Source organism: Erythranthe guttata, chromosome 13, assembly GCF_056151865.1.
Source record: "Erythranthe guttata isolate IM_541 chromosome 13, IM_541, whole genome shotgun sequence".
Taxonomy (NCBI): domain Eukaryota; kingdom Viridiplantae; phylum Streptophyta; class Magnoliopsida; order Lamiales; family Phrymaceae; genus Erythranthe; species Erythranthe guttata.
In genome coordinates this window covers 15,399,307-15,413,765 of record NC_142545.1, presented here as the reverse complement: position 1 = coordinate 15,413,765, position 14,459 = coordinate 15,399,307, and the positions used below count along the sequence as shown (strand labels likewise).

Genomic DNA, 14,459 nt, shown 5'->3' with positions numbered 1-14,459 from the left:
TTTTTCTTTAAAAATTCTTTTTTCAAAACTCAATTTTGACTTTCATTTTGGATTATAAATTAGGGTGTAAATAAATTGAGTTGGTCTAAAGATAATACAATTCTTATGAAATTTTAGCTGTCTTTAGAATTGTATTTTATTATTAACTTAACTGAACTTAAATAAACTTTTTTTTGAAATAGGATAGTTAATGGTTCCTCAATTTTGAATCGAATCCATGATCAAATAAGTGGTACGTGTGAGGTCATTGCCAATGGATTACCTTGTCTTGTCCTGCAATAATCTTTGAATCGAGAAAAATACAATTAGATTTTAAGTAGTTTATTGTAAAATATATTCGATTATCTTTAAAATTATTGCAGTTGAAGTGATCAACTAAACTCCACCTCTTATCGAAAAAGTTCACCTCTTATCGAAAAATTGGTTTCTTGCCTCGTAGATATATGGTTTTATTGGTGGAGTAAGAGAGTATGGTGTCAAACCATAAAAAAACCGAATATTCTGTCATGCATGACTTATGCCTAAAGTATTTTATATATCTCGTGTGTTTTGCAAGTTATTGTAAGAGAGTAAAAGTTTATCGAGTGGTTTGAGTATTTTAAGTGAACTAATAAAATGAAATCTTCGGATTCCGCCGATTCCGATCCGAAAGTTTTCAATTTTCGAACAAGTTTTTCCGTTCCAATTTCCGAAATTTTGATTTTCGATTTTTTCAACTGTTTACAAAACATAATTGTAATTAATTTTTCACCTATTAAAAAATGAAATATTTCGAGAGTAGTAATTCATATTCGACCTGTCCGATTTTCACCCTAACTATAATAGAAACAAAGGTCATGTGAAATTTTATCCATCAAATCCAAATTAATTGTTGAATAATGGGCCCTTGTAACAAAGCCCTAACGTAGAACAATTTGGTATTGAAACTAACCTGCCCTTTTTAAGATGTGACCTGTGTGGCCGGTCTTTTTAATTTGCAATAGAACCCGCCCTTTTTTTGGGCCGGATATTATATTACCACTGTACATGTAAAAAAACACCCACCAACACACTGTCAGAAAACGAAAATAAAATCTGTGCAGAACTGAGAAAGAGGCGGCGCCGAGCGAATCGAAGTGGCCACCTCTCCGGCTAACCGGCAATTACTCGCCGTCTGATTTGAATTTGGACCGCCTATCATCGATCGTTCTTACGTCGATACATGGATTTTCACTGCTGCGATCCAATACTTGTTGGAAATTTATGACAGTCCAAGCACTCCAAACTGTTCGACGAAACGCCTAAGAGAAAAACATAACTGAAAATGGGTAGTAAGTCAGTGACGAAGTGGCCGAAGCAAATAACGCCATCCCTCGTCGAGGGTTTAATCTATTCAGAAAGAGATTTGGATAAAGCAATTTCCATATTCGATGCAGCCACCGCCGAGTACTCCAATGGCTTCCGCCACGACCGGAACACGTTCGGCCTAATGATACGCCGCCTTCTCTCCGCCAACAAGTTCGTTCCGGCGGAGGACATGCTTGTCAGAATGAAGAGAGAGAAGTGCGAAATCACCGAAGACATACTCCTCTCCGTCTACAGGGCATACGCAAGAGTCCACAAGCCACTCGAGGTGATGAGGGTTTTCGGTAAGACGAAGGACTACGAATGCGAGCCCACAGCCAAATCCTACATAACGGTGTTCTCCATTCTCGTGAGCGAAAGCCAGTTGAAAATGGCGTTCAAGTTCTACCGCCACATGAGGCAGAAGGGAATTCCGGCATGTGTTCCTTCTCTTAATGTGTTGATCAAAGCACTCTGCAAGACCGCCGCCACTATGGATTCTGCTTTTCGCATTTTCGACGAGATGCCAAAGCACGGGCACACTCCCGATTCGTATACTTACGGGACTTTGATTAATGGGTTGTGTAGACATGGGAGAACACTCGAAGCAAAAGAGCTTCTGATCGACATGGAAGCGAAAGGCTGTTCGCCGTCAGTTGTTTCGTACAGTTGCCTGATACACGGCTTATGCCAGTCGAATAAGTTGGCCGATGCATTGGAATTATTCAAGGAGATGAAGAGCAAAGGCGTCGAGCCCAACGTGTACACGTACAGTTCTCTCATTGACGGTCTTTGCAAGAACGGGTATTCTTTACAAGCCATGGAGCTTTTGGAGAGGATGACTCGGAAATCCCTAGTTCCAAATTCGATCACCTACAGTTCTTTGATTCACGGATTCTGCAGCGAAGGCAAAATTACTGAAGCGGTTCGGATTCTTGATCGAATGAAGCTTCAGGACTTGAAACCTGATGCAGGACTGTATTCGAAAATAATCAACGGCTTTTGTGAGATGAACAAGTTTCAGGAGGCAGCTAACTTCCTCGATGAAATGGTTCTTTCGGGGATAACTCCCAACCGTGTAACGTGGGGTCTACACGTACGGGTTCATAATAGAGTAGTACAAGGTTTCTGTGCCGAGGGTTGTCCTAACAAAGCTTTTCCCATCTATCTGGGCTTGCGTACGAGAGGCATATCGGTTGAGATGAAAACCTTTGAATCTCTTATTCGCTGCTTTTGCAAGACGGATCTGCACAAAGCTGCTCGGATTTTGGATGAGATGGTGGTCGATGGATGCATTCCCGATGAGGAAACGTGGAATGCTATTTTCAGTGGATTCTGGGATAGGAGGAAAGTGCGTGAAGCTGCCGAACTTTTACATGCCAAGCTGATAGATGAATTTCAGAACGCGTAGCTGTTTTTGTCCGATATGAATTTGATGGTCGAGGGCTATCAGGTCTTTCTCAGATTTTACCGAATACACTTGGATCGAGGTTTTTCATTTCTATATTTTTCATGACGAGCTGGAGTGCTGAAGAGTTAAGATTGATTGCTAACATGTTCGTTCTTTGTTGTTATATGAATTGAATTAAAATTGACCGATCACGTTTTTGGAAATCGTGTTGTACTTGTGAATACAAAATAATTCGCGTTTGCTAATTTTGTATTTCTTTCTTGGTGAAATAGTAGAAGAGACCGAAAACTACAAACATGGTGACGATCATTCGATTATCATTTTTGCAGGTTCCGTTCAGCGTGGTTACACTACAGACAGGAAGGAATAACATTAATCACGAATAAGATGAAATATTAATCCATTACACGAAACAAAAGCATCTTTGAATCAAATTGAATAGTGCTGATTGACAGGGTTTCAACTGGCAGTGACTGGAAAACCGATACCATGTCGTTTAGTGGGGAAAACAACAAACAGCATACTGCAGGTTACTCCAATTCCAACCGGCATTGCTGTGAGGACCTCTTTCACTCCAGTTGAAGGTTCCGGATAAAAGCAGTTCACCACATTCTCATCAAACAGTGCAATGGCTGCGAAAACCAATATCGACATCAACGAGTGGACGAAATCGATAAATTTTAGCTTATACTTTGCTGAAACCTCCGGAGGTAAAGTTGCCGATCCATCTATGATCCACAAGCCACGAAACGTGGCGAAACCGTAATATATATTCCCCTTTTGGTCATTGAAGCTATCTGTAAAGCTCAACAAAATACAAGACAGCCCACAGAGTGCCACCAGCCCACCAGTCAAGAATCGACTCACTGAGTCGCACTGTCCTTGATTCGAGAATATTGGGGATAAAAGCTGAAAGGCGAGCACTGAACCAGTTGGCAGAAGGTTGGCTAGGTGGGCAGTGCTTGCAAAAGTCTCGCTAATGGCTTGCTGGATTGGGTTTCTCTGCACTTCGGGTATGCCTTTGTACGCAAGTAAGGGCACTTCTTCTTCGCAGATTTCTTGAGATGATCCGTTTGCATGTTCGTTTCCGTTTTCGTTTTCCACTTTGATCTGCATTTTTCAAGAAGCTTTTTTAGTTGGCTATTTATTATTCTTGATTTTACGATCCGGGGTTATTTGTGATGATAAATTTTATTTATAGGCAAGTAAAGAATGATTGGGTTGTGTGGAAGGGAAGGCAATCGAGCAAAGCTAGTTTTGCCTTGCAAGAAACATAAACAAGCAACTTTTTTCTCGGCACGATTTTTTGCACATTACGAATTTCCCTTTCCAGGTTTGTTGGTGATGAGTTAGTACTTCATCGTCATCTTTAATTTTCGGGGATCAGAGCTTTCGAGTAACGTTTTGGTGTTCCAATTTTTTTATGTTTGGAAGGATGGAGTAGAAGTTTATTAGATTGGGATTTGGGACGTCACTGAATGCAGTTATTTTGCTGAGACGCAAAGTTTCAGCATGGATTTCTTGTGCTGCTTTACTCGTGTTTTTTAAGGTGACGTTTCTTTGCTCTTGTTCTGCTGCTTTTACTGTTTTTCTCCTTTTCCCTAAATAGCATAATTCTTCTTTTTATTAAGCGTTTTATTACGTCATCATGACAAAGCGGGCACGATTTAGGATTATATATGTCACACGTTTGTCTAAATTAGAACACTAACCATTAAAGAACCCATAATTAGTTTGTGGGCTTATGGGCTTTTATTCTTTACTTTTAAATGGGCCTTTTAAGCCAACCCTTCCATTAAACTTGGGCCCACTAATTTTAGTTGGAATTGAAAAGTTTACAACTATTCAAACCAAAGAGCCCAAAGTTTGTCCTACATAACTACATCGGGTGGACTTCAACGAGTAATATAATATATACATTAAGAACCGATAAATGATTATGAATAATGGGTCTTTGTAGATGCTACACCTCGTGTAATACACCGGGTGATTCTGCACCATTCATTCACACATAATAACACATGCACACATGTGTATCTGTGGTTAGTGGGTAGTTATTTGTGTACTTCTATAGTGTAAAACATTGTTCGTAAGTGTGACCGAGGCAACTAAGCCTAATCAATGTTGCAGTACAACACATCAATTATTTACAATCATTGCAAGAAATCATGCTTGCTAATTAGAGCACCTAAGCATAGTTAGACTGAAGAATGAAATTATTGATGAAGTTGTGGCATTTAGAGTAGGTGTTCATCATTTAAAAGTAGAGAATGCCATGATCATAAAAATAAAAATAGGCATCATACTGTTCCTTAAAATTAGTATGCTCGTACTTTTGAGAAACCCACAAAATAAAGGGACCCAAATGCAATTAAAGGTTTTCGAGTGGTGACAAGAAAGCAAAAATTTGCACAAAAATGTATGTTAAATTTAAAGCACAAAAAGGAGTGTTATTTCTTGTCATGCTTATTTATCAGTACTTATTAGAAGCAGGGACCCTCTTTATTTTTAAATTTTCTTTTTCGACTTTAGTAAATAGATATTATTTTGCTAGTAAAGAGATGATTGGCTGCCTGAACTTCGATTCCCTATATTTAGGGAGTGGTGTTTTTCTATGGCAAGAGAAGAGTGCCAATCATAAAATGACAATGATTTTGCTTTTCAAACCAACTATTGGCTACAACAGCATATTGTAATAACAAATATGTTCTTTATTCAAAATATAAATCTGTCGGGATTTTAATTAAAATGAACTCCTCTTCATTAACAATAGTAATCATCTTGTTTTTAAATGATTTTTCAGTGCTAGTATGACCTTATAGAATATTTTTTTCTTCTATTTTTATCCATCCAAATTTAATTTAAGATCTTAGTACTAACAAGACTTTGAAAGAAAATTCATGTCACAGAATACCACTATTGATTTACTCATAAAATCCACCCTAAGTAACTTTCGTTGAATGTAGCATAGAAATACTCTATTCGTATATGCTATGATACATCGGCGTGAAATACTGCCGGATAAATTTTTGATTCATAACCTCCCACACTCATATTGGTGTGTTTAGATGAATTGTAAAATCTCAAAACTCACCCGACATACCTTCATTAGGCTTAGCATAGAAATAACAAGTTTCAATTCTCTAGATTAATTAAAACATGTATTTTCTTGTCATGATCATAATTGATGCATATTTATATGTCATCTTTTCAATTTCCTAATTTCGTCATTTTATGAATTTTCTCAGAATCAAATAAATAGCCTATCTCAATAAGAGATAGAAAAATTCCAACCAAAAAAACCTAAGAAAAAATTATATGCAAGCCATAGACCCTAGCAATCAATCAATCAATCTCTCTCTAGGGCTTTTGATACTTGCCAGCTGTTGGTTCATCTTTTCCAACAAAATCCCAATTCTAATTTATATGCATTTTATTTTCTATTCTATTTGCACTATTCATGATTTTGACATAGGTTTATTTTTCCCCAACTTTCTTAATATTTAATTTGGCTTGCATTGAGAGGAGGGACTTGATTTGGTAGACGATGTTTCATTCAATTTTTATTGATAACGAAGGAACTCACGCTCAATTATATAGGTGCATTGGGTGAACCTACACTTTCTTATAATAGTTAGTAAATCATACGAGAAACGTAAAGCAAACTAGGCTGACTGTATGTGACAAGTTTCACCAAGCGACAAACAATCGCTAAGTGATTCGAACTTAAGTCAGTTAACAAAAGTTCATTTGTCGCACGACTATTCCTTGCAGAACATTTTTCATTTAATTTGCTGCATAATCAGTTGAGCAGCAATAATACATTAATTAAATTTAAATTAATGGAGTAGGTAAAGAAATTAGACAGGGTCCCAAACATCAATTCCTCTTAAATATTCCACGTGACTAGAATTAGGAACCGTATCTATGCCATCAGCTTTCAAATTTTGCAACCATAACCCAAATTTAACTTTCATAATTAGTATGCATAGCTAGTCTGCCTTTATTCAATTAAATAATTATACTCTATTTAAAGTTATAAACACAGACTAAATTTTTACATAGATTACAACTTTTAATCAAGGAGCTTTCTTCCAACCTAAACACACATGTAAACAGCCTGTGAATTACCTGTTTTAAAAGGGAAGATTACTCATGTGCCTCCTAATTAATTACTCGATTAGTAAGTAAAAGAATATATATATATATATATATATATATATATATATATATATATATATATATATATATATATATATATATATATATATATATATATATATATATATATATATATATATATATATATATATATATATATATATATATATATATATATATATATATGATGTGTCTAAGACATAAGATGACAATCATGAAAGTAGCAAGAAACAGGTTCATATGGGTGGGTGATGATGCCTTTGTTTTCTTCCCCATCTCCCATTTTCTTTTTTTATTATCCAATTCAATATTTTTCATTATAATTGAAATAATATAAATTTTGAGGTGTGCCCTCTGCCTCAAAGTTTGTGAAAAAATTGATAATATATATAGATTAGGCCCCCCACAAAGATCTGTGTGTGGGTGACCTCAATCTTGAAATAATTATTTTTCTTACATTTATTTGGATTAAAATTAATAAATTAAACTAATATCACTATTGGAGTAAATCATGATTGTGTTAGCTAGATGGGGACTCCTTGATTGGACCACCATTAGCATCATTAATTAATAATCCCTACTTGCTTCTTCAATTTTATTTAATTAGATTATTTTTGTATGCTTTCTACTAATTAATACTAATTTGATAAGTACAAGACTGAATGGCGAACATTGTGATTAAGAGACAATGCATCGTGAGTTAAAAAATGCGCCTAACATATGATTACACTACTTCTGTAATGGTAGTGTATAACTAACCGACGTATATAGTAGGGCCGGTAATTGTAACCGACCTGTATATAAATAGATCGTTTTCAGTTTATCAAAAGTCGGTTGGTCGGGTAATTTTAACCGACTCAGTGTTTATTCTACAAAGTTAGTTGCCAGCCATTATCAGACTCATAATGGTCAGACCCGCTAATAGTTTTCAATATTTAGTAAAATCAGTTATTTTGATCGTCAGATAATTGATAGATAATTATCCGACCCGCCCCATGTCCAGCCTACGTACAGGATACTCAATTGGCCTTGCATTTATTTGAAGAAAGTATGAGAAGTTTAAATTCCCAGCGAACTCAATAATAAATTATCAGGAGTAATAAATAATAGTTAGAGGAACTATAAATAACAAACATTAACTGTTTTGTAAAATCAACACCAACTACTGTAAATACAATTTATTCTTTGTCACTCGAATAGGAACCAATAAATTTTGTTTTCTAGGTGAAGTATTGAATGTGAAATTTACTGCTGGTCAGGTGATTTTTATTAACCAACGGGTAAATCTTCTTTTCATTAGTAAAAGTCTTGAAATTAAAGATAAAATGTTGTACATTTGAAAAGGTGCGGTCACGCTAGCAAATCATGTCAATTAATTGTACATCCAGATTCTATGTAAGTTGCTAGCTATTTAATATTGCTCTTAATTACAAATTGGGTTTCTAGTACGACCATATTAATTGATCGTGCCCGTGATTGTCCCCCCCCTAATTATTTCGAAATTCTACCATCATTTTTAATTATTTATAAGAGATTTTTTATTTCAATTAATCGATGAGTTATACTCAAGAGTGATAATGTGAAAAGAAAGTGTGAGCAGCCGTCAACTTGGAAAATATGGTGCATGGTGCACCGGTCAAACCAAAGTCTTCGTAAAGCTCCAAAATCTGCTGGCTTTTTATTTTATTTTTGATGAATAAAAAATAATAAATTTAATATGTTTAAAGAAACAATAGATAATTAATAATTCTTGAAGTGGGTAGAGGGAGTAACATTTTAAATTATAATAATGATTTATTTATGCTTTTTAAGAAAACAAACAAATTATGGATCAAATGGGTATTTCCTTTATCCAATAAAATACTACTATTTAACTGCAAGCCCAAAATAAAGACCCGACCCGAATATCAAAAATAGTTACCCATAGTCCCATACCCGGTTCTTTGTGCCATGTTTTTTTTTTTTTTTTTAACCCACAACTGGTAAAAAGTTGAAGAAAAAACAGAAACCAAAATTCTCGGGATCTGTAATCTTCGAGAAAGTGTTGAAAAAAGAAGAAAATATTGGAGTATGACAAGTATCAGATTTTTCACTGCGCACTTTTGACTTTTTTTACTGTGCACCCCTACTGTTTTATTCTCTGTGTCATCACCGCAGATTTTTTTACAGTAAATCTGAGTTTCAGATTTGTACTGTATTTTGGCATTTTGTAGCAGGGTGTGCCATTAGAATAGAATGACTGATTTTGTGTTTTAAATTAAACATTTAAATCTCGTAAATTGGCGTGACACGTGTCGAACTCTCACTTGGTTTCATGATACTCGTGTTACAGTTGATTTCTGCTCTTATAACACTGATTATGATTTATGAGTGGATTAATTAAATTATAAATTATAGTAATTAGAATTCCAAAGATATACCTACCCAATGCAATGTCACTAAGCTAGTGCTCTATTTTCGACATTAGTGTCGGTTGCATTGTTCCATAGCAAACCATGGAATAAAATATTATTTTTTTAATTAAAGAACACACAACAAACTGTATGGACTACACTAAACTAACCGTGTGTGATAAGTTCTAATTTAACTAACGTTGTCAGTGGATATCAAACTTGTCGTAAACTACACTAGGCTAACTATGTATGACAAGTTTCAACTTAACGACCGTTTACAGTAGATTTCGAACTTGCTGTAAACTACACTACGCTAATCACGTGTGACAAGCTCCACTTAACGATTGTTAACAATGAAATTTTAAACTTTGGTCAATTAGCACAAGTTACTTGCTCCAACTACTAGATCATCCTATAAGAGACTTAATTTATTTGTTTATTTATTGTGATTGAATTGGTCAATGGTCATGTAGTAGTTTCAAGACATGTAACAATAACCACCAAGTACAAAATTGGATAGAGTCATGCTCATGCTTTTTTTGAAGGAATGAAAGACATCCTAATTGCATTTCAATCCTCTTTTTGTAGTTGGTAGTTGATGCACATTCAATGCGTGTATTTCACTTTCTAAGCCTAATACAATAATACATATAATGATATAATTCAATGTAAATTATACAAGAAGCATTTGAGTTTATGTTAATTAAAAACAAATGATCCACCATATATTTTGGGGGTAAATTTAATTAAAAATATTGGTGGGCCTACCCATAGGCCCAAGTGACAAATAACTCCCAAATCCAGATTAGCCCACGTAGAAACAAAAACGACATCGTTTCTCTTCCAGGTATGTTTTGAATGTATATCCATCTGTATTTTACCTATTTACCTATTTATACATTTCTTTATATATATAAGAAAAATTTGAAGTTTCTCTCTCACAATCATAAAAAAAACATGTCTTTGTCGTTTTGAGTCAAAATTCTCACTCCAATCTTCATCCCTTCTCCTTTCTTTCTCACTCTACTAAACGAAAGCGACCACCACCCACCGGCCACCGTCCCGCCGGAAATATGCTGCGCCACCGACACCGCCGCAATAATTATCTCCTCCTCCTCGTCGTTCTACTAGCGCCGCCTCTAATTTCATGTCTGAACGAAGAAGGCGTGTACCTCCAGCGCGCCAAGCTCGGTTTCGACGACCCAAACGCCGTCCTCTCCGACTGGAACTCTCTCGACGAGACGCCTTGCAAGTGGAACGGCGTCGTTTGCGACTCGGCCACCAGCTCCTCCGTCGTCTCGCTGGATCTCTCCAGCTCAAACCTCTCCGGCCCCTTCCCTTCCATTCTCTGCCGCCTCAAAGGCTTGTCCTTCATTTCTCTCTACGACAATTTCATCAATTCAACCCTATCGGAAGACGATCTCGCCTTGTGCCAATCGCTGGAGCACCTTGATTTGGCTCAGAACTACTTGACCGGTGCGCTCCCCGCCGGATTAGCGGATCTCCCCAATTTGAGGTACCTCGATTTAACCGGGAATAACTTTTCCGGTATCATCCCCGAAACTTTCGGAACGTTCCAGAAACTCGAGGTGCTCTCCTTAGTGGAGAATTTGTTGGAAGGAACAATCCCGGCGTTTTTTGGGAACGTTTCCTCGCTGAAGCAGTTGAATCTCTCCTACAACCCGTTTTCTCCGGGACGCATTCCGCCGGAGCTCGGCAACCTTACCAATCTGGAGGTGCTGTGGCTGACAGAGACTAATTTAGTAGGTGAAATACCCGACTCACTGGGTCGACTCGGTAGGCTCACTGATTTGGACCTGGCGTACAATTCATTGACCGGTCCGATTCCGAGTTCTCTCACTGAGTTGACGAGCGTGGTCCAGCTTGAGCTGTATAACAACTCGTTGAGCGGTGAGTTGCCTGGCAAGGGGTGGTCAAACATGAAGTCGTTGAGGCGGCTCGACGCTTCCATGAACGAGTTGACTGGGCGGATACCCGCTGAGTTGTGCGAGTTGCCGTTGGAGTCACTTAATCTCTACGAGAACAACTTGCTGGGTGAATTACCGGATCGCATTGCTGATTCGCCGAACTTGTATGAATTAAGGCTTTTTCAAAATCAATTGTCTGGAAAGTTGCCTCCAAATCTCGGCAAAAGCTCGCCGTTGCGGTGGATTGATGTGTCAACTAATAAATTTTCCGGTCAAATTCCAGAAGGTTTGTGTTTGAATGGGGGCCTCGAAGAGCTGTTGTTGATCGAAAACTCATTTTCCGGCGTAATTCCTCCTACCCTAGCCGAATGCCGGAGCTTGTTGCGCGTGAGATTAGGGCACAACACCTTTTCCGGTGAGGTGCCGGCGGGATTTTGGGGACTTCCACACGTCTCGTTACTCGAGCTCGCCGGCAACTCATTTTCCGGTGGAATTGCAAAAACCATCGCCGGCGCCTCCAATTTATCTCAGCTGATTTTGTCCGGTAATGATTTTTCCGGCAGTATACCGGAGGAGATCGGATTTCTGGATAGCTTGCTCGAAGTTTCTGTCAACGACAATAAATTATCAGGTTCCTTACCGGTTAGTATTGTGAATCTCGGGCAATTAGTAAAGCTGGATCTTCATAACAACGAGTTGTCCGGCAAAATACCTAGCGGGGTTCATTCCTGGAAGAAGCTCAATGAGCTGAATTTAGCAAGCAATGATTTCTCAGGTGATATTCCTGATGAGATCGGTGAATTATCCGATTTAAATTATCTCGATTTATCAGGAAATCACTTCTCCGGCAAAATTCCAGTCAGTTTGCAGAATCTAAAACTCAATCGTTTCAACTTGTCAAACAATCGTCTCTCGGGCGACATCCCACCATTGTATGCCAAGGTTATCTACAAAGATAGCTTCACCGGAAATCCAGCCTTATGCGGCGAAATCGACGGTCTCTGTGAAGGAAAAAATGGAGTCAAAGACATTGGCTATCTGTGGCTGCTGAGGTCAATTTTCATACTCGCTGGATTGGTTCTTATTATCGGTTTGATTTGGTTCCAATTGAAGTACAGGAAATTCAACAACACCAAAAAATCGCTCGACAGATCAAAATGGACACTAATGTCGTTCCACAAGCTGGGATTCAGTGAGGATGAAATAATGAACGCGTTAGACGAGGACAACGTTATCGGAAGTGGTTCATCGGGAAAGGTGTACAAGGTTGTCTTGAGCAGTGGCGAAGCGGTCGCTGTGAAAAAGTTATGGGGTCGTTCGAAATCAGTACGAGATTATCAGAGCAGTGATGACGTGGAAAAGGGCAATAATAATAATAATAATAATCTTCAAGATGACGGTTTCGATGCTGAGGTGGAGACTTTGGGGAAGATCAGGCATAAGAATATTGTCAAGTTATGGTGTTGTTGCACTACTAGAGATTGCAAGCTTTTGGTTTACGAGTACATGCTTAACGGTAGTTTAGGTGATCTTCTTCACAGTACGAAGAGTGGCTTATTGGATTGGCCGATTCGGTTCAAGATAGCAATGGATGCTGCAGAGGGGCTATCTTACTTGCACCACGATTGTGCCCCTCCGATCGTTCACCGAGATATAAAGTCGAATAATATATTGCTCGACTCGGAATATGGTGCACGTGTTGCGGATTTCGGTGTGGCGAAGGTGTTTGATGTAAACGCCAAAGGCTCCAAATCCATGTCTGTTATTGCAGGTTCTTGTGGTTATATTGCGCCAGGTATACTCGATTTTTGGTATAAATTATTTGCTTTACGTGTTGGTATTGTTGTTATTAACAATCATTAATAAAGAAAACCCGTATTTGCGTTTTTTCAGAATACGCTTACACGCTTCGGGTGAATGAGAAGAGCGATATATACAGCTTCGGTGTAGTGATTCTTGAATTGGTCACCGGTAAACTACCCGTCGATCCCGAGTTCGGGGAGAAGGATTTGGTGAAATGGGTGTGCACTACGTTGGACCAAAAGGGCGTCGACCATGTCATCGACCCGAAACTCGATTCATGTTTTAAAGACGAGATATGCAGAGTCTTGAATATAGGGCTCCTCTCAACGAGCCCTCTCCCTATTAATCGGCCTTCAATGAGAAGGGTTGTTAAAATGTTGCAAGAGATAGGCAATGTGAACCAGCATAATTCCGTTGGAAAAGACGGTAAATTGACGCCTTATTACTACGAAGATGCCTCCGATCAAGGAAGTGTAGTATGATTAAGTTTCGAAAATTTCCGATATATTTTACCGTTCGCACGTTTGAGATCTTTTGCAAGTAAATTGTAAATTATGAATCAACCAAATCACCTGAGTTTCCACTACCCAAGTGTAGGAAACAGTTTGCAGTTACTCCTAAGAAATTAATTATCTTCTGGGGGATTTATATTTATATTTATATTTAGCCTTTTTTTGAGGTGTTGGTTGGTATATGATAAATTGGTTGCCTTAAATGGGTAAAATACTAGGCTGAGATTATACAACCGTCTGTCCGACGGGTTTCTTATATTCTCAGATTATGATCAGTTTACACGTGGTGTTGTTTCAGTACTGACAAACCGGCATTTATAAAATCTGCTTCTCTACTGTAATAATAAAATTAATATGCATTTATGCCTGTAGAAATCCCGCGCGCGTGTCTGGAAAATTGGTATTATTCGAAATTTTGGATTTGAATTTGTACTACCGTTCTAATTTCAATTCTAATTTTTTTCTAAAAAATCGGGATAAAAAATTTGTTCCAAATTAAAATTGAAATATATCCATAATTGTAATTTTCAATATTTTTATTCTGATAATTTTAAGAATTAGTATCGAAAATTACGATCACATCGACGAATCGAAATCTCGTATCGTTTCATAAAAGGTTCCAAAAATTTAGAACAAATCATTTTCTTCAGGAGATACGAGACATGTAATCGGAAAGAAAAATATTGTTCGAAATATCAGATTGGACCCCAAAAAAAAAAAATTCACCCAGATCTATAGCCCAATGGAGTTCAAATTATGGGCTTATTTAATGCTGCACGCACCAGATGAAATACGAGTAGCGAGTACACCTTGCCATTTATGTACACACAAGTGCTATCTAGCGAGCTGCATAACAGCATAAAATAAACCGTTGAACGAGACGTATGAAGTTAAATGTGAACCGTAGAAGCTTCTAAATTTGGTCATT

At 37.6% G+C, this 14,459-nt stretch overlaps 3 protein-coding genes across 7 annotated transcripts; 2 read left to right on the top strand and 1 right to left on the bottom strand.

Annotated features, from left to right (window-relative positions):
- The first annotated feature begins 1,040 nt into the window (after window positions 1-1,040).
- LOC105968972 (Pentatricopeptide repeat (PPR) superfamily protein) lies at window positions 1,041-5,247 on the top strand. 5 transcript variants are annotated; one of them, XM_088811604.1, is made up of 5 exons: window positions 1,041-2,776; window positions 3,064-3,765; window positions 3,936-4,067; window positions 4,169-4,283; window positions 4,366-4,534. In XM_088811604.1, exon 1 carries the CDS (start codon window positions 1,304-1,306, stop codon window positions 2,732-2,734), a length of 1,431 nt encoding a protein of 476 aa, XP_088667730.1. In that variant the 5' UTR covers window positions 1,041-1,303; the 3' UTR covers window positions 2,735-2,776; window positions 3,064-3,765; window positions 3,936-4,067; window positions 4,169-4,283; window positions 4,366-4,534. The 5 variants fall into 5 exon arrangements, with proteins under 5 accessions (XP_088667730.1, XP_088667727.1, XP_088667726.1 ...); XM_088811601.1 differs by having other exon boundaries at window positions 1,043-2,879; window positions 4,169-5,247; XM_088811603.1 differs by having other exon boundaries at window positions 1,046-2,858; window positions 4,169-5,247.
- Window positions 3,020-3,917, bottom strand: LOC105968973 (transmembrane protein, putative (DUF679)). Its single transcript, XM_012993688.2, has one exon. The coding sequence runs from the start codon at window positions 3,848-3,850 to the stop codon at window positions 3,194-3,196; it is 657 nt and encodes a 218-aa protein (XP_012849142.2). The 5' UTR covers window positions 3,851-3,917; the 3' UTR covers window positions 3,020-3,193.
- A 4,699-nt stretch (window positions 5,248-9,946) lies between the features above and the next one.
- Window positions 9,947-13,743, top strand: LOC105968808 (receptor-like protein kinase HSL1). The gene is made up of 2 exons (XM_012993480.2): window positions 9,947-13,011; window positions 13,110-13,743. The coding sequence occupies exons 1-2, from the start codon at window positions 10,362-10,364 to the stop codon at window positions 13,499-13,501; spliced, it is 3,042 nt and encodes a 1,013-aa protein (XP_012848934.2). The 5' UTR covers window positions 9,947-10,361; the 3' UTR covers window positions 13,502-13,743.
- The last annotated feature ends 716 nt before the right edge of the window (window positions 13,744-14,459 follow it).